General features: G+C 44.8%; 1 protein-coding gene across 1 annotated transcript in view; it reads left to right on the top strand.

The window, feature by feature from the left end:
* Positions 1-6,376: 6,376 nt before the first annotated feature.
* Positions 6,377-20,290, top strand: part of LOC115099329 (probable cation-transporting ATPase 13A4) — a 106,115-nt gene continuing 92,201 nt past the window's right edge. Inside the window, exon 1 of the mRNA XM_029616915.1 lies at positions 6,377-6,501. Coding sequence (XP_029472775.1) covers positions 6,439-6,501 — 63 coding nt within the window. The 5' untranslated portion in view covers positions 6,377-6,438. The remainder of the gene's footprint in view (positions 6,502-20,290) is intronic.

Here is a 20,290-nt window from a genome sequence, read left to right as displayed (position 1 = left end):
AACTCCTGTGGCAGCGAGTTCCCCAGTCTGGACGCTGCAACCGAGAATTCCTAGCGCGCGTCTCTGCCAGAGACCTGCCGGGTCATCGAGGAGGCCCCCTTGGTGAGGAACGTAATGCTCTTGGCGGAGGGAGCATGTGTCTCCTGTACTCCATGAGTTACACTGGATGAGGGTAGCAACGTAGACTGGAGTTTCAGATCTATAAGATCTTATAGGAGGTGGGCCCAGGATATTTTGAGTGAAAAGTTGCAACCCCATTACAAGCATTACATTCACAAGAGGAAGATCAGCTGGAGCCGACATCAGTAAAAATAAAAAAGGATCATGAAATCATTTGTAAGGGATCCCTCAAATATGCCCCTTTACTAGTGGAGTTGCCCTTGATGGTTAGGGGCCCGGTGGTCTCAACAGATCTGGTGTGCCAGTAGTGTAGGATCAATGGTTTCAACAGATCCTGCGGACCCCCCTGTTAGTGAGTGTGAAAGTATCTTAGGAGGTATGACACTCCCCAATGGAAGAAGCCCGAGGTTTGATATAACTGCTATGCCTATGTGACGCAGCTTCAGAGGACAAAGGAGACTGAGGGAGTCAGCAGTACCTCTGCTTAAGTTGGGGAGGGTCCTCTCGCCTTCAAAGGAAAGGACCAGAGAACTAAGTGCTAAGTGTCTGAAGTTGCAAGGAAATGGATTGCTTTAGAAACAGAGCGATACGAGAGGATTGTCCTTTTCAAGGAGAAGCTGCCTGCACAAGGAAGGTACTACAGACTAGTTGCTGAGTGGGAAGGAATCAGCCAGAGGCTCAGTTAAGCGTAAAAAAGAAAAAGGAGAGAGGTTCCAAAGAGGAAGAGAACTGCAATCTGACACAGGTACCTGGGGAGGGTGAAGAGAGAAGGATCCCTGCCCCAAAGAGCTTGCCCACCAGCATGTGCAGCCGTTTGCTACTAAAAGAGAGACTGAGGTTTGTTTTGGTGCTCTTGGACTTTATTATCTGATGCACCAGCGCTTGGTGGGTCACCATTTTTCGTGTCCGTGAAAGAGCTTTTGGACTCATTGTGTGGTATTGGAGTTGTTGTGTGGCACTGGGCTGATGAGCAGAAGGGCACTGGAGAGGGGAACCAGAGCGCCTTGAAAGAGAGGCTTCTTTACCCTCTGTGTGGAAGGAAGCCTGGGACGGCGCAGATCCTGCACTGGGCTACGAGCCTCCCCGTGAGCTCCTGTGCCTAGGACCGGATGGTGAACTGCATTTCATTCTCTGATTGTTCCGTGTTGGCTGAATGCTGTGCTTAAGTGAAATTCGCAAAGCTGGAGGAACGATGAGCTGAGAAGTAGGTAACAGTGGTAAAATCATTGAAGAGAACCCACGTCGTATCTTAAATAGTTGAAGGGGCTTTATGGGATGGGATTAAAGTTGCCTAATTGGTTTTTAAATTGTTATACGCAATAGACATTGTTTTATTTTTGACTTGTACGCCACTTTGATGTCAATTGAAAAGCAACAAGAGAAATGTGAAATAACTGATTAAATAAATACATTTCAAGGCAAGCTTTTAAGGCTACTGGGGGTTCTTCCTCAGGCCCTGCCTCAGAAATATTTTGTTTAGTTTAACTACATTTAAACAGTGCTAACCAATAACAATGTTCACTGTGGTGACAGGGCTGTGTATTGAAAATGTATCTTGGCAAACCAAAGCAAAGTTCTCGTCTTCTTATTTTATATACACAAGGTCTAATGACATTAAGGGGCCTATGTACTAAACTATGGTAAAACAGGCCGCTTACCGCAGGTACCTCAGCTACAATACCCGGCAGTAAAAAAAGTGGCTGATTGCACTCCATATGGACTAAGCTAATGATATGCAGAACTAGCACATGACAATGTTTCCTTGGTAACACCAAGGGGTATTGACCTTAGCAAGAACAAATTCAGAGGAGGGAATATAGGATATAGATGATGACAAAGTGAGGGAGAGGAGGAGAATAAAAGGGAGGAATGGTGGTTGGCATAGGTAAGGAATAGGTGGAAATTAGGAGGTAGGGGTGAGGGAAGGGATGGCAGGAAGGGAGTGAGCTCTCATTTCTTAATGAGAACTCACTCCCTTTGCCAAGATACATTTTCAATACACAGCCCTGTCACCACAGTGAACATTGTTACTGGTTAGCACTGTTTAAATGTAGTTAAACTAAACAAAATATTTCTGAGGCAGGGCCTGAGGAAGAACCCCCAGTAACCTTAAAAGCTTGCCTTGAAATGTATTTATTTAATTAGTTATTTCATGTGGGGGCAGATGCAATACCTTGAGCTCAGCCTAGCGCACAGTTTGGCTGAGCTCAAGGTATTGGTCATGTTAGAATAACTCCCAATGCAATAATAGGATTAGTGCGTCCAAAAAAAAAAAAAACACGTCTAAACCAGCGCATAGATAATAGCGCTCATCACATGTAAATGCCACGTAGATGAAGCTATTAGCTTATTACCCTGATACAAAAAAAATCACTGTGCACCTGAGGCACATGTTTCAACATGCAAAATTTAACACCAGTCCAGGAGCTGGCTTTAAGTCTTCACGCGCTCCAAGCCACCACAAAAAAAAAAAAGATCAAAAATACTACTTTTCTGTGGTTCCTCCTGCTTAGTATCATCCCGACACTAAGTAGCAGGAACCACAAGAAGGAGCGAAAAAAAAAAATCTTGACGGCGGTCGGGTTAGGAAAACGTACGTTCATTACTTGAGCGCCCGTTTTCCAAATCAGCGCACAGCCCTGTCTCCTGGGTGCCCAATGCCCTGGTCGCGCCGGGGACGCACAATTTGTCCCTAGCGCGTCATTTCTAGCGTGGCAGCTCATTTGCCTATTGCATCGGGTGCCCAGGAGAGGGGGGGTGTGCGTGCGTTGAAAAAACACGCGTGTCCGGTTTGAATGCACTTTTTTTTTTTTTTTTTGCGCTTGATATTTCATCGGCCCCTGGATATGAAATTATATCACAGGCGCTGAGCAGCACAGAAGTTACATCCCACCCACAACTTGGATCTGCAGAATCTTTTTTCAGGGCCAAAGGGAATGACTCGCCTTCTGACCCACAGTCTGGGGCAATTCCTCACCACAACCCAGGGAAGAATCCAGAAAGAGGTGAGGGATTTAAGTCCTGGCACAAACACGAACAGAAAAAGCATCTTTGGCATAAGGAGGGCCCAACATTTATAAAATCGCAGGTAACTTATCCGGCAGCGTCTACATGCTTAAGTTATGCAAATTTTCAAAGCAAACTTACCCACATGAGTTTGCTTTGAAAATGATGTGAAAGTACACCCAGAAATTCACCTGCACAGATACGCCTGCTCTTTTTTAACGCATAACTAGGGCATGTGAATTTACATGCGTGCATTGTCATATCAACACTATGCACACAAATCCAAACTCCACCCCACAAATTAATTTAGCGGACTAGATCTCCAGGTTAACGTGTCCCCAGCCCCCTTCAGGACACACCCCTACCCCGTTGGGTTTTCAGGATTGCCGCCATGAATATATGCATGAGATAGTGTGATGTGCCTTGGAGACCCACCAGAAAAGAAAGAGGCGGGGTTTGGTTGGAGGAAGCAATAATGCACACAGTTTTTGCATTTTCAGCACTATGCATGATGTTTTGCAGGGAATAAATATCCACGGGGAAAAAAGCAGGCACAGAAATCTCTGAAGGTTTCTTCCTCTCTGGGCAACTGTCGAAGGAAACGTACATGCATACACTGTTCCTTTGAGTACTGCCAGTACTCAAAGGAACAGTGTACTGGTGGAAAGGCAGCAGGTAGAGGCCCTCGTAGACTTTGCAACTACCCGCATGCTTTCGAAAATTGCCCCCAAGATTTAGCGTGCATGAGACAGGCACAAGTGAGGTGATGTCATTTTAATTTAGTAGCTTTAAAATTGATAACTCCCTCTGTCTGCAATTCCTTATGATGCTAAAATGTTTATTTGTGAACTGGCAGTTCTCTTAGTTCATGGGGAGAGCAATTTTCAAAGCAATCTGCAGGAGTCAAGAGCATTTGATCTGGCAATTGCCAGCCCTCAGCGTGGCTAAAAGTCAAGGTTGTTGTCCCACAGCAGCTGCACTTTTAGCCCCATGGAGAGGATACATTCCCGGGGGCATGGTTAGTTTAGGACAGGAAAAGTCTGCACTTAGATGGGATTTTCAAATCTTTGCAGGTACTGATCCGGCAAACATCAACGTAACTGCAATAGTAAAAAAAAAAAAAAATTCCTTCTTCAAATTGCAAATGATAAAGAAACTTAAACCCCTCCTATTTACATCTGATTTCAGATCTGTAGTCCAGGCTTTGATTTTATCCAACCTTGACTTCTGTAATTCCCTCTACTTGGGGCTACCAGCTTCGACAATCCGCCCTCTTCAACTCGTTCAAAACTCTGCTGTGCGCCTATTGTACAACCTATCCCGCAAGGATCACATCATTCCAATACGCCAGCATTTACATTGGTTACCAGTCTCGTATCGTATCAAGTACAAAATTCTTACCACAATCTACTCTCTATCCCCCTCATCAATCCGGCTCTGCACAATGCTAAGGCTCCCATACCGACACGACAACTTCGCTCAATGGACAAATGTATTCTTGAAATAGCAACAATAAAAACAGCAAGACTTGACCCGACTCGCAGACGGGCACTCTCAGTTGCCGGCCTGATTCTTTGGAACTCCTTACCTGAAGACATTCGCCTAATACCCTACCCAATACTAAAGATTTCAAAAACGTATTTTTGTACCATTGCCTACAACATCACATAACTATCTTCCTATTTTCACCTTCTATTATCTTTAACCAAGTAATTCTAATTCTAGTCTATTATCCAGCTGTGTTCTATATGAGTCTGCTAGACTGATGTTTTTATTTACATACCCCCCTTTTTTTTTACTGCTTAAATGATGCTTTTACTCTCATAAAGATTTTGTGTATGTTTTATTGTAAACCACTTAGATGGATTAATGTATTCGTATTAACGGCAAATAAAAACTTTTAAATAAATAGCAGGCGCCAATAACTGCTCGAACTTCGTCCCTGCAGCAGTTTTCAAAAGTTGAAACTACACGCATGGGTTTTGGAAACTGATGCAAGAACCTGCAGGGGAAAAGCCGGCGTGGATCATTGTCCCAACGTGGACAGTGGGAACACTTTCCCCTAAATGATCACCTTAATACATATCACAGCGAGACGATAGCTTTCAAACAGGCACGCGGGCGCAGATATGTGCGTGTATGTGGGCGCACACCCAGGGACGCGGCCATTTTATAACTTGCACGCACATACTCCCCTAAGTTATAAAATAGCCCAAGTGCATGCATATGTGCCCCTAATTTTACGCGTGTGTGTGCCCAGCAGCGAAAGTGGGGTTTCCACGCCGTGACCAGTTTCACTAATTCGTCCATCAGTTTGCCCCGTGAAGATCTAGGTCCTCCAAACTTCCCTGGCATAAAAGCCTGCCCTCCCCCCCAGTTAACCCAGACCCCTTAAATCCTCTAGCAATAGCTAGAGGATGTGGTTAGTGCAGTTAGTATAGCTGTGTTTAAAAAAGGATTGGATAAGTTCTTGGAGGAGAAGTCCATTACCTGCTATTTTCTCCAAGTTCATGTTCCTGTTCCATGTAAGACACACTTGTTAAGTCACTACAATGTTATATGTAAACCGAAGTGATTAGCAACATTGTTGCTAGAACTTCGGTATATAAAAATGTTAAATAATAAAAATAAATATTAAGTTCACTTAGAGAATAGCCACTGCCATTAGCAATGGTTACATGGAATAGACTTAGTTTTTGGGTACTTGCCAGGTTCTTATGGCCTGGTTTGGCCACTGTTGGAAACAGGATGCCGGGCTTGATGGACCCTTGGCCTGACCCAGTATGGCATTTTCTTATGTTCTTATGAAAATAGTTTTATTAATACCCGCACACCTCCTTGATAGCAGAAGTAACGTTACTCGGCACTGGACTCGGGTGTAAGGATTTGCACACACATCTCTTGGCCCCTCCACACCGTACCACTTTTGGATTCAGAATGAGATAGTCACACATCAGGAGATGCGTGCACATGTGTGGGCAGCTTTTAAAATCTGCTGGGTGCGTGCACGTCCTACATGCGTGCGTGTCTCTTAATTTTGGTGCCCGCCAGGATTTTAAAATTCACCTTTGGGGTAATAGTCTCTGTCAGGTAAAACTTTTATAGCACTTGGGGAGTTAACACTTTTTTTTCTGAAGTTCTTCTGAGTCTAATTCAGAAGGCGTGTTCTTTGCGAGCTCACTTGCGCCAGGAACAATAGTGATTCATGAGTGATTTCCACATGTACAGTTAAGGCAGAACAAGCTGTAATTCTGTAGTAAAGAAGTCTCTTCAGATTCGAGAGGACACCGACACTGAACCAGGCTTAGTTTGATGGGGGAAAAGAATAAGAGAGATTACCATGCATTACTCAACCAAGGAGAAGAGAATGAGATGGTAAGGGATTTGCTCACTTGATTTATATTTTAAGGAGTCCTTAAATTAGATAATTAAGTATAATTGCTCAAGATTTTGCATATAGAGTATCACTAGCCAGGAATACCAGTTAAAGGCATAACATGCTAGGAGCAAATGTATGCTAATCTATTTTAAATATTCTATATGCACATCTCCCCACACATAATGCTCTACCTCCAAAACTATGAACACCACATGAATAGGTAGGGCTGTCTGAGAACTTTGAGAGTTTACTGAAATAAATTGAATTTCTTAAATTGGGGGGGGGAGGGAGGGGTTTGCATTTTTTGGTGAAATTAAAAAAAAAAAATAATAATTCCTGATGCAAACCATTCAAGCCAGCGAATCTGGGCAAAATTCAGTCGATCCAGAGCCTACAGCTAACAACTGTATTGCGGATTTCCATGAATCCTGAAAGGGTAAATTTTAAGAGTTATTCGCGCAAAAAAGGACCATACATGCGAGTATATGGGCCGAGAGCGAGCGAAGTACGCACGTATATGTGCGCGTGCGAGCAACAGAATGCGCGTAAAAGTGGTGCATGTTACAGGCGGTCGGGGCATTTCGGAGCGGGGCCAACACTTACAAATGCAGCATGCATTGGAGTGTTTCCTATACATATTTACTTCTGCTCTTTCAGGTGAGTCTTTGTGAGGGATCTGGGGAGGAGTGCAGGCTGAAGAACCAGAGGGGTCTTGATGACTTAGAGATAGACTGATCAAACTGGTGGACTAATTGGTCAAACTGGTTATTTCCTTCACGCATGCATGTTATAAAATGTGCTCACTTACTTGTGTAAAAGCAGACAAGTCCTAAGGAAAGACACGCGAATAACGTTTCCCCGCGTAACCTTTTAAAATTAGGAGCATGCATCTCTCCAGGTGTATTTTATATTATACATGTGCACTTGGGTGCATGATTTAAAATGGCAGTATATGTAGGCTCGCTTCCACATATATGGGTGTGCATGCTTGCTTTAAAGTTACCGCCTCAGCGAATTAGCTTCAAATGTGGTCAAACTCTCACTTCATTCATCACTGCCGGGCATCTTTGGAAATTTCTTTTTAAATTCCTGCAAACTCAAAACTAGCCTGAAATTTGCCTGCTTTAAATCTGAACTCTGATTTTCAGCACATCTTTGACAATAAGCTATTAGATTCACAAACTGATATTTGTAAATATAATAAAATAGCGGACATGCTTGCATGAAAGTTGCAACCCTATGTGCAAATCTGTCAAGTGTAAGGATGTGGTATATGACGTCGCTTTAAGGATTATTGTGGTGTATATTACATTCTGTATATTGAGTTTTGACTAGTATGGCTTTCTGGTGATCATATACACAGAGAGAGACAGTAAATTGTTTTTCAATGTCAGATAATTTATTATAGCATGGTTATTTCCAATATTATCTATTTAAAAACATTTTTAACCAGCACTCTACATCTTTGTGTGAGGTGGCTTACAAAATATGATGTTGTGTTTGGCAGTCTGTGGGCTGCTTCTGCAAACTGCCACATTTACCTCCCCAGCCAGGCCATTCCCGCTGGCTCCCAACATGGCCAGATGCCCCCCCCCCCCCCCCCCCTCACAGCGCTTTGACGCGGAAAGGCACTGCCAGCATAACATGCAGCAGGACGCCACCGGCCTCAACCAGCCATGCTTCTTCTTAGGCACGCATGCACCCAACGTCAAGATACTTAAAGGACCCGCTCCCTCAGCTGCCAGCTCCTCCACGGTATGTCAGGACTCCCAAGCGATATTGGGGATTCCCTAATTAGTGCAGAATGCACTTCCAGTTACAGGCTCCACTATTACCCAATGACCAAGCCAAGTTCACATACATCCTTTCATTATTCCAGCACTGGCCTGGGCTTCTCTCCTCTGAAAGTGAGGAAATCACATCTTGTTCAACCTCTAACAATTCATGGAGCTGTTTTGCATCATTTTTGAAGAGCTAGGTCGTTCCACTGTGATGGCCTCTGATCTGCTCCATCTCTGTCAAGGTTCCGAACCTTGGCCGAATATGCAGTGGAGTTTTGGACACAGGCTTCTGAGCTAAACTGCTGAGAAGACAGCTTGGTCACCGTCTTCCTGGAAAAGCCTTTCATCAAAATCAAGGATGAGTTCGCCGCCCGGGAGAGTCCCACCTCACTAGAGGGTCTCATTGCCCTAAATGGCAAAATAGACCACTTTTTACAGCAAAGGGCTCTAGAGACTTGTCTGGCATGGAGGAGTGTCTTGCTGGCACCCTGATTCCAACATCCACTCTCTCCTCCAACTGCTATACCCTTGACCTCTCTTCCTCCTCCTGAGGAACCAATGCAGTTGAGATGCAGTCGCCTAGCCCCAGAAGAAAGGCTCTGTTGCAGACAATAGGGCCTCTGTCTCTATTACGTAATTCAAGGCCATCTCTTGGCCCAATGCCCACAAAGGTCAGGACTTAAACGCCTAGGGTCCTTTGGGGAGATAACCCTAGGCCTTACTGTAACAGCTCCTCAATTTCTCCTACTGGTCACACTAGAAATGGGCTTCACATGTTTTCTACTGAGGCCTTTGTAGACTCCAGCTACGGGGGAATTTTCATTTTGCAAAACTTGGTTGATCAGCTTCTGATTCCCACATTCCAGATGGTGTCTCCACTGGTGATGTCCTCAGTCTATGGAGATCCACTGTGGGACCAAGTTACTCAGACTGTGGTGCCAGTAGCCTTACGCACGTCTGCTTGCACTTAGAGAAGATCAGTCTTCACGTGATCTTCAGAATAATTCATCCCATCATACTAGGTCTGCCATGGCTCCAACAATATCAACCCTACTTTGATTGGTCCACCTTACAACTCTCCCACTGAGGTCACAGGTGTACAGTCTTGCTTGGAACCTGTGGAGCCACCCCGTCCAGTAACCGTGGCTTCTATTCTTCCAGGATTTCCTCCCAGTATGCAGAATACAAGGATGTCTCTCAATGAAGAGAGCTGAGATCTTGTCTCCTCATTGCACGTATGATCGTGGCATAGAGCTTATTCTAGGAGCTGTGCCCCATGAGGCCGGGTTTACCCCTAACTCTCCCAGAGAATTAGGCTATGTTGACCTATTTTCAAGAGAATCTGGAAAGTGGATTTATCTGGCCTTCCTCTTCCTTGGCAGGAGCTGGGATATTTTTCATCACAAAGACAGACAAATCTCTCAGGCTTTGCATAGACTACTGTGGTCTGAATGCCATTACTAAGAAGGACAGTTATCTACTATCTCTAATAACTGAACTCTTCGATTGCTTACAGGGCACCAAGATATTCACGAAATTGGATCTGGGGGTACACACAATTTAATTTGCATCAAGGCTGGCAATGAATGGAAAACCACATTTAACAGTTGTGACAGACACAATGAGTATTTAGACTTTGTAATGCCCCGGTAGTTTTCCAGAAAATGGTCAGATATCTTCCACGATCTGCTATAGACCTGGGTAGTTGTATACCTGAATGACATATTGATCTTTTCCCAGACTTTAAGTTCCCATTATAGAGATGTTCTCACCATTCTGCAGCACCTGTGAGAAAATAATCTCTTCACCAAACTGGAGAAATATTGCTTTGTACAAGAAGAGCTTCCTTCCTTGAGAACATAATCTCACGAGATTTTTTTTTTTTTGATGGATTCTGCCAAGGTAAAACTCATCACTGACTGGCCTCGCCATTTGGGGCTTTGGGCCTTACAAAGGTTCCTGGAGTTTGCTAATTATTACCACCAGTTTATTCCAAATTACTCCGCTGTGGCAGCCCCCTAACTGCCCTTGCCCACAAGGGCGCCAACATCAATGAGTGGCCACCAGAGACTATTGAAGCTTTCCAGAGGTTAAAGAATGCCTTTGTTGGCAAGTCTTGCCTATATCATTCATACTCCACACAACCCTTCATTTTACCTGGGGGTAAGAGCTGTCCTCAATCAACACACTCCAGAAGGGATACTTCATCCATGTTTCCACAATGTCACTATATATATGGACCACAAGAACCTCGAACTATATCAGGTTCAGCAGCTTAATGCTAGACAGGCCCATTGGTCTTTGTTCTTTGCTCACTTCAATTTTGAGTTACAATATCGCCCAAAGCTCAAAAATCTATGAGCAGACAACCTCTCTCACTCCTTCCAAACCGAGGATATCTCAGAATCTCCTAGGCACATCATCAATCATGCTAAAATACTCCTATCCACTATGGTGTCCATCCCTCCAGAGAAAATGGTAGTACCAAATTGCATGAGAAAGAGTTGAAATGGGCCCATGACTCCCATGTCACAGGACACCCTGGGTGGATACGAAGCTTTGAATTGCTTCAGTGGCACTACCGGTGACCCCAAATGAAGCAAGACATCAGGCCTATGTTGACTCATATCCCACTTGCGCACAGCAAAAATACTGCATGGCCAATCCTGGGGGCTGTTACAGCCATTGCCAGCCCCTAGGACCCACTTGTCCATGGGCTTTGTCATGGACCTCCCTAATGGTGCCACCCTGGTAGTCTGGTTGTTTGAACGGGCAGGAGCGATGCCTGTCTGGGGCTCTTTAATAAAGGCAGCACTGTCAGTGCCGAAATCAGATGCTGAAGTCAGATCACTTCAGCACCTGGCTCAGATACAGCCAGCACCATGTTGGATTTTTTTTTTTCATTTTGGAGAGAGGGAAGATCCAATGCAAGAGTATTAGGTGCCCTAGGTGAACCTTACAGCCTTGTGCCCACCCTCCCCATGCACACAATTTTAAAGTTATGCATTTATAATTACAGATCTTGCATGAAAAAGGGAAAAATAACCCATGCTATAATTACACAATGTTGGGTTCCATATTAGGTGCTACAACCCAAGAAAGAGATCTAGGTGTCATAGTGGATAACACATTGAAATCGTCGGTTCAGTGTGCTGCGGCAGTCAAAAAAGCAAACAGAATGTTGGGAATTATTAGAAAGGGAATGGTGAATAAAACGGAAAAATGTCATAATGCCTCTGTATCGCTCCATGGTGAGACCGCACCTTGAATACTGTGTACAATTCTGGTCGCCGCATCTCAAAAAATATATAATTGCGATGGAGAAGGTACAGAGAAGGGCTACCAAAATAAGGGGAATGGAACAGCTTCCCTATGAGGAAAGACTAAAGAGGTTAGGACTTTTCAGCTTGGAGAAGAGACGACTGAGGGGGGATATGATAGAGATGTTTAAAATCATGAGAGGTCTAGAATGGGTAGATGTGAATCGGTTATTTACTCTTTCGGATAGTAGAAAGACTAGGGGGCACTCCATGACGTTAGCATGGGGCACATTTAAAACTAATCGGAGAAAGTTCTTTTTTACTCAACGCACAATTAAACTCTGGAATTTGTTGCCACAGGATGTGGTTAGTGCAGTTAGTGTAGCTGTGTTTAAAAAAGGATTGGATAAGTTCTTGGAGGAGAAGTCCATTACCTGCTATTAAGTTCACTAAGGGGCGGATTTTAAGAGCCCTGCTCGCCTAAATCCGCCCGGATTTGGGCGGATTTAGGCGAGCAGGGCCCTGCGAGCCGGTAAGCCTATTTTACATAGGCCTACCGGCGCGCACAGAGCCCCAGGACTCGCGTAAGTCCCGGGGTTTTCAGAGGGGGCATGTCGGGGGGCAGGCCCGAACCGCGCAGCGTTTTCGGGGCGTGTCGGGAGCGTTCTGGGGGCGGGCCCGGGGGCGTGGCCGCGCCCTCCGGACCCGCCCCCAGATCGCGTCCCGGCGCGCTAGCGGCCCGCTGGCGCGCGGGGATTTACATCTCCCTCCGGGAGGCGTAAATCCCCCAACAAAGGTAAGGGGGAGGTTTAGACAGGGCCGGGCGGGTGGGTTAGGTAGGGGAAGGGAGGGGAAGGTGAGGGGAGGGCAAAAGAAAGTTCCCTCCGAGGCCGCTCCGATTTCGGAGCGGCCTCGGAGGGAATGGGGGTAGGCTGCGCGGCTCGGCGCGCGCCGGCTATACGAAATCGATAGCCTTGCGCGCGCCGATCCCGGATTTCAGCGGCTACGAGCGTATCTACTGAAATCCAGCGTACTTTTGTTGGCGCCTGGAGCGCCAACAAAAGTACGCCTATTCGCGGTTTTTGAAAATCTACCCCTTAGAGAATAGCCACTGCCATTAGCAATGGTAACATGGAATAGACTTAGTTTTTGGGTACTTGCCAGGTTCTTATGGCCTGGATTGGCCACTGTTGGAAACAGGATGCTGGGCTTGATGGACCCTTGGTCTGACCCAGTATGGCATTTTCTTATGTTTTTCTTATGACAAAGTATAGTCTTGTGAGATAAAAATAGTACTTACAACATGCAAATGCCAACCAGAAAACCCTACAAAGAAGGCACTTTGGTATTGGGCCTATTGCAATGCATGTTGAGTATGGGCTTGGCCCTCAGAAAGCCATGAGCAAACAATTACAATATTGCAAACTCCCATACCAAGACAGCACTAAATGCCAGCATTCAAGCATTCAGCAAATGAAAGGGTGGAGAAGGTGAGCAGTATACACGCTGGTGACAAACCTTGTGTCAATGGTATAGCACTAAAGGTTCTGAGATTCTTGTAGAGATGATCAAATCAAAAGGTCAATGAAGATGTTGTCAAACATTTCCAACTTTTATTCAAAAAATACAGTAAATTTCAGTCCCCCAGACATTGACAAACTTACCTATGAAAAATCAACACTGCAAATATACCAAATCCTAAAACATCAATACACCTCCTATTACAAAAACAGAACAAGCCAAACTGCTACAGATCCTTACATAGAAACTACAAGCTAGCACAATAACTCACATCATTCACACATGCAGAACACAGACAGACCCTCACCAAATACAGAATAAAGTGACTAAAGTATAAACAGAAATGGCAAACAAAACTGAACTGGAAATTGTAAGAAGCCAGACTCTGTATGTAGTGCAACAATGGGGAAAAAAACCCAGAAAGATCATTCCTCATAAAACATTAAACATAATCAAGAAATATAAATCATGAATCATAATAGTAAAACCATACTAATAAAAAGAATAAATATTTTAAAAACAGGTGATGAATAGAACATCCAATAATGAAAAAAAATCTTATACATCTTTTTTAAATTCCCAGATATCAATAAAATATTTCTAAACAGCAGACATATCAACCAACTCCCACTAATTAAAATTAATAAAGATTTTTAAAATCCCTGTTCTCCATACCTGGGAACTTTTGACTTGCAAATGCCCTGAGATTGTCATAGATTAAAGGAGGGGGAAGCAGTGGTCTGAAGCAGATTCAATGTAGCCTTTAGCATCATTCTACATCCAAGGAACATGGCTGAACTTCCTGCAGCCCTCAAGCCCTTCTATACTTCCTGCTGGCAGAACATCCTGTGACACACACAGATGACATCACATCCTGCCCAGTATAAAGGGAAGCTCAGAACTACTACTTAGGGCCTTCACAACAGATCTCCTGCTAGTTCTAGTTGCTTGCTATGGTGTGTTCCTGCCCCTGCCTTCTCCCAGCCTTGCCTGTTCCTGTCTGTCCTGTTGCATCCTTCCCCTGGCCTGACTTATTGTTGCCTTGACCGTGACTCTGCTTCATCTTCTGCCTGCCCTGATCTCGGACGGGACTTCGACTCCGCTTCAACTTCAGCCTGCAAAGTCCTGCTGGGCCGCCGGAACCTGAGGACTCAACCCAAGGGAGAGGTATTCGGTCAGGCAGAAGATTGCCTCCTGGCCCAAGAGCTCAAACCAGTTAGCATGACAGAAACCGAAAAAAGCAAAACCCCTGAAACAAAAAAAACCCGAACTGAAACAAATTGGTTTTGGCTGTGCATCCCTATAATTTACTAGCATTATGTATTGCATGTTAACACAGATGTTACTGGAAAAAGTTAGTTGTACCTCCTCAATGTATGATTATGTTTTTTGTGTTAAAGTGTCTGTGTTCACCTTTGCACATTTTAACATGCTGTGACAGTAACTTTAACGTGGGCATACGGGCGCACAGATACTTGTGATATGAGTGTGCAGCCAGATATGTGGCAGTTTTCTATTCTGGGCACACCTACAGGTGTGTTATAAGATATCCCTGGCGCAGGCATGCGTGCGCAGCAGCGTGAGTCGGCTTTGGGACACACCAGTGAGGGGAATTTTATAACAGACGGGCCTCCAGGCCATGACCAGTTTCACCAGTTTTCCCAGTCTAGAGCAAGCCCCCCTGGTTCTTTAGCCTGCATTTCCCCCCATTACCCCAGGACCCCTCAAACACTTCATAGATGTCTGGACTTATTGAGACTTACAGCGCCTCCACGCAGAAGTAACTTTGTGCTCAAGTATACCTGGGCGCGCGCCCGGGCACGAAGGTACTTGTGTGCACTTCTCTTGGCCTCGCCCTGGAACGCCCGTGCCCCGCCTTTTTCCCCCCCACCGCAAGATATTCACGCACTGGGACTCGTGCACACATGTGGGCGGCTTATAAAATCAAGCGGACGCGTGAATGTGCTAGATGCGCCCCCCCCCACCCCCCAACTCCTGATTTTGGCACCGGCCTGGCTTTTAAAATTCCCCTTATCAATTTTTAGGGTGCGCATTTGAAAATGCGTTTCGTTTTATTTTTCATTCAGTTTCTTCTTTCGTTCATTTTGTTTTGTACGCCCAAAATTGAAATAAATAAAAAAGGAAAAAAAAAAACCCCACAAAAAAAAAACAACCAAAAAACAAAGAAAAATTCTCCCTCAACCCACCCACCAAACCTAAGGAAAGGCCCCTCCCTCCCCCCAGCCCCAGGACCCCTCTGACTCCTTCGACCCTGGTCCTTACCCAACGGCTAGATCTTGGTTCTTCCAGGGGCAGGAACGACTCCCAATCACTCCTGCCTCGCAGCTCTGGCCTTTCAAAATTGCTACCACTCAACCCGGCCCCGTTTTTTAAACTTGGATTAATGCTCAAGAAAGCCTTAGCGCACTTTAATAGATTATCTTGTATGAAAGAGAAGGAAATGTTTGTATGTAGAAGTTTGAACTGATCTCACTTCCAAACAGAACCGTTCTAGTTCTTGTACCCCATTGCATATGTTCTTTGACAGGTACTGCTGCGTTAAGAAAAAAAAAAAAAGATGCACCCATTCTTAAACTGAAAGATGTTGCATGTTCAGCAGCCACAAGACCGAACGGGGATTTTAATACAACTGGTTCTGCAATTTAGCTACCAGTGTTCAGTTCCCACCTTCAGACTTAAAGACAACAGCACATTCTGCACTATTCCCTCATCCTGCTCACCTAATAATATTTATAAGAGAACGTCAGAGGTCTCTGGTTGGGTAATTAAGCGGTTACTCGGCTAGGTAAGTGGAGCTGACAGCTGTCCTCCACTGTCTATATATTATATAGTTGCCTAGTTTCACTCCAAAAACTGACATTCCCGAGAGTATGGTTGGGGTAGACATCTATGTAAATACATTTGATTTTTCAAAGTGCATGGTCATAGTTATAACATACATAGATTTGCAACATCGTTTAAGGTAATGTAAATGTGTGCGCTTTTACTTTTAGGGTGCTTGCATACTTTACTTACTCTCTCCCTCCTACCTCTACGAACTTCGATCTGAAGTGAACCCATCCCCAAGACCTTTCTCCCACCCGCCTCCACCAAACTCCGATCTGAAAAAGAACCCCCTACACTCTCCTGGCCAAGACCTTTCTGCCACCTACCTCCTCATGCCCTACTCTGATAAGGAACACCCCTCCAAACCCAGACACCTATCCCTCTCCCTCCCTCCCACCCTGTACGCTGTAGAAAAATTTAACTTTTCCATGCTGGACTCTGCCACCCCCACACAGGGGTGTGCCTTCTTGCTCCAGCGTCAAATTCTGAATGCCGTCAGCAGGTCTTGGAGATTTTAGTCTGGGGAGAGGGTGGAGTTCCTGTTCAGGTCTGGGTTCAGTGAGATGGTGGGAGAGTTCTTGGTCGGGGGGGCAGAGGATTTCCTTATCAGGTTAGACTTTGGAGACGTGGAAGAGAGGAATGGCTTGTGCAAATTCAGCCATTCATGTTATATGTGACTAAGTCTTAGGTAATTTTCAGCTTCAACCTACTTGGCTACTTGGCTGCAAACATAGCCAACGATTGTAACCTAAGCAGCTTAGTCGGGGTTTGCCTACACTGCTGACAATTGCTCCAGTACAGTACATATAGAGGCTGCAATAAATTCAGGAGTGGAGGAGCAGCCTAATCATTAGAGCAGCAGGAGTTGAACCAGCGAAGCACCCGCTCAAATCCCACTGCTACTCCTTGTGAACTCGGGCGAGTCCCTTCACCCTGAGACCACACCTTGAATACTGTGTACAATTCTGGTCGCCGCATCTCAAAAAAGTTATAGTTGCGATGGAGAAGGTATAGAGAAGGGCTACCAAAATGATAAGGGGAATGGAACAGCTCCCCTATGAGGAAAGGCTAAAGAGGTTAGGACTTTTCAGCTTGGAGAAGAGATGGCTGAGGGGGGATATGATAGAGGTATTTAAAATCATGAGAGGTCTAGAACGGGTAGATGTGAATCGGTTATTTACTCTTTCGGATAATAGAAAGACTAGGGGGCACTCCATGAAGTTAGCATGGGTCACATTTAAAACTAATCGGAGAAAGTTATTTTTTACTCAACGCACAATTAAACTCTGGAATTTGTTGCCAGAGGATGTGGTTAGTGTAGTTAGTATAGCTGTGTTTAAAAAAAGGATTGGATAAGTTCTTGGAGGAGAAGTCCATTACCTGCTATTAAGTTGACTTAGAGAATAGCCACTGCCATTAGCAACGGTAACATGGGATAGACTTAGGGGTAGATTTTCAGACGAGCGCGAACAGCCTACTTTTGTTTGCGCTCCAGGCGCAAACAAAAGTACGCTGGATTTTAGTAGATACGCGCGTAGTCGCGCGTATCTACTAAAATCCTGGATCGGCGCGCGCAAGGCTATCGATTTTGTATAGCCTGCGCGCGCCGAGCCGCGCTGCCCCCCCCCGTTCCCTCCAAGGCCGCTCCGAAATCGGAGCGGCCTTGGAGGGAACTTTCCTTTGCCCTCCCCTCACCTTCCCCTCCCTTCCCCTACCTAACCCACCCGCCCGGCCCTGTCTACACCCCCCCCTTACCTTTGTCGGGGGATTTACGCCTCCCGGAGGGAGACGTAAATCCCCGCGCGCCAGCGGGCCTGCTGCGCGCCGGGCCGCGACCTGGGGGCGGGTACGGAGGGCGCGGCCACGCCCCCGGGCCGTAGCCACGCCCCGTACCCGCCCCCAAAACGCTGCCGACACGCCCCCGGAACGCCGCGACGACCGGGCCCGCCCCCCCGACCCGCCCCCGACACGCCCCCCTCCGAGAACCCCGGGACTTACGCGAGTCCCGGGGCTCTGCGCGCGCCGGGAGGCCTATGTAAAATAGGCTTCCCGGCGCGCAGGGCCCTGCTCGCCTAAATCCGCCCGGTTTTGGGCGGATTTAGGCGAGCAGGGCTCTGAAAATCTACCCCTTAGTTTTTGGGGTACTTGCCAAGTTCTTATGACCTGGATTGGCCACTGTTGGAAACAGGATGCTGGGCTTGATGGACCCTTGGTCTGACCCAGTATGGCATGTTCTTATGTTCTTATGAAGAGGGAGGTAAGTGTATAATCTAGAAGTTATGCTATTAATCTAGAATAATAATCTAGACATTATGCTATTATGGATATAATTATAAATTATGAATATAATTAGTTATGAATATAATCTAGACGTTATGCTATTAATCACGTTATATTGTATTACTATCTTGTAAAACAGTTATATGTACATGTCCAGTTATCCAATTAAGCTTATATTGTATCATGTCATTATAAGGCTTGCCTTAGACATCTTGTTATATGTAATCCGATGTGATATGTCAAATCGAATGTCGGTATAGAAAAATAAATAAATAAATAAGAAATAATCTGGGTAAGCCTGATTAAAGAGCCATGTCTTTAATTTCTTTTTGAATTTGGTGGTACAGGGCTCAAGTCAAAGAAAGGAAGGAAGTGAGTTCCATCGCGTGGGACCAGCAATGGAAATGGCACGATCCCTTGTAGAGGAGAGATGAGCCTTTTTAAGAGAGGGTACCTGGAGGGTTCCTTTATTGTTTGCCCTGGTGGGACGGTTAGAGTGTGTGAGGCAGAAGTGTTCATCAAGCCAGTTGGAGTTGTGACAGTAGATGGATTTATCTAGTATTAAGTAAGAATAACATTCTTTATGGCGAGATATTGACCACTGAGGGGTGAGGGTAAACCGGGGAGACTTCAGGCTGAAGAACCAGGAGGGGTCTTGATGACCTAGAGATAGACTGGCCAAACTGGTGGACTAATTAGTAAAACTGGTAATTTCCTTCACGCACGCATGTTACAAAATTTGATGATTCATGTGCATAAAAGCCGACAAGTGCTAGGGAACATATGTGAGTTAAATCTCCATGTGCAAATGATTAAAATTAGGAGCACACTTGCATATAGGAGATTTGCACCACTTATCTGGTTAAATTTTGACTTCTCCAGATAAATGGTGGCTTTGCTGCCACTTAGCTAAATGAGTCTCAAAAACTGCTACTTATCCAGCTAAGTAATATCGCCAGATAAGTACATAAGAACATAAGATATGCCATACTGGGTCAGACCAAGGGTCCATCAAGTCCAGCATCCTGTTTCCTACAGTGGCCAATCCAAGTCACAAGTACCTGGCAAATACTTAAACATTAGATAAATCGCAGGCTACTATGGCTTATTAATAATAATTACCGTAATAGCAGTTTATGTTTTTTCCTCTAGGAACTTATCCAAACCTTTTTTAAACCCAGTTACACTAACTGCTGTAACCACATCCTCTGGCAATGAATTCCAGAGCTTAACTATGTGCTGAGTTGAAAAGAATTTTCTTCGATTTGTTTTAAATGAGCTACTTGCTAACTTCATGGAGTGCCCCTTGGTCCTTCTATTATCTGAGAGAGTAAATACCTGATTTACATTAACTTGTTCAAGTCCTTTCATGATTTTGTAGACTTCTATCATATCCCCCCTCAGTTGTCTCTTCTCCAAACCGAAAAGCCGTAACTTCTTTAGTCTTTTCTTATAGGGCAGCCGTTCCATGCCCCGTATCATTTTGGTCGCCCTTCTCTGCACTTTCTCCAGTGCAGCTATATCCTTTTTGAGATGCGGTAACCAGAACCGTACACAGCATTTAAGGTGTGGTCACACGATGTTGCGATACAGAGGCATTAGGACATTTATTTATTTATGGATTTTTTTTATTAGCTTTTATATATCGACATTCGTGGGTACATTTCCTTCTTCAGTTACAATATAACTGAAGAAGGAAATTACAAAAAAACCAGGGTGGGGGGAGAGGGAGCAGGTAGGAAGAAAGAAGGGGCGAGAGAAGAGAGGGAAAAACAGGAAGAGGAGAAAAGGAACAGTACCTGATGGAAAACAACAGAAGAACATAGTAAGTAGCATTCCAAATTATACACTCAGTAAGGGACTGTGTATAACCTTAAACACTGTGGATAACCTTATAAATTATACACTCCAAAAAGTATTATATACAATAATAACAAAAAGTATTATGTACAGTAATATACATTATCTTTAACTAGTACATATAGGAGACACTATATATGACATTACAAATTATACGTTCAGAAAGGCAACTATATATAGACTAGCAGGGTTGGTATAGGGAAAAGTCCTTCATTTTATTTCCTATTCCCTTCCTA

Source organism: Rhinatrema bivittatum, chromosome 9, assembly GCF_901001135.1.
Source record: "Rhinatrema bivittatum chromosome 9, aRhiBiv1.1, whole genome shotgun sequence".
NCBI classification, from domain to species: domain Eukaryota; kingdom Metazoa; phylum Chordata; class Amphibia; order Gymnophiona; family Rhinatrematidae; genus Rhinatrema; species Rhinatrema bivittatum.
This window is presented reverse-complemented; position numbering and strand designations above follow the sequence as displayed.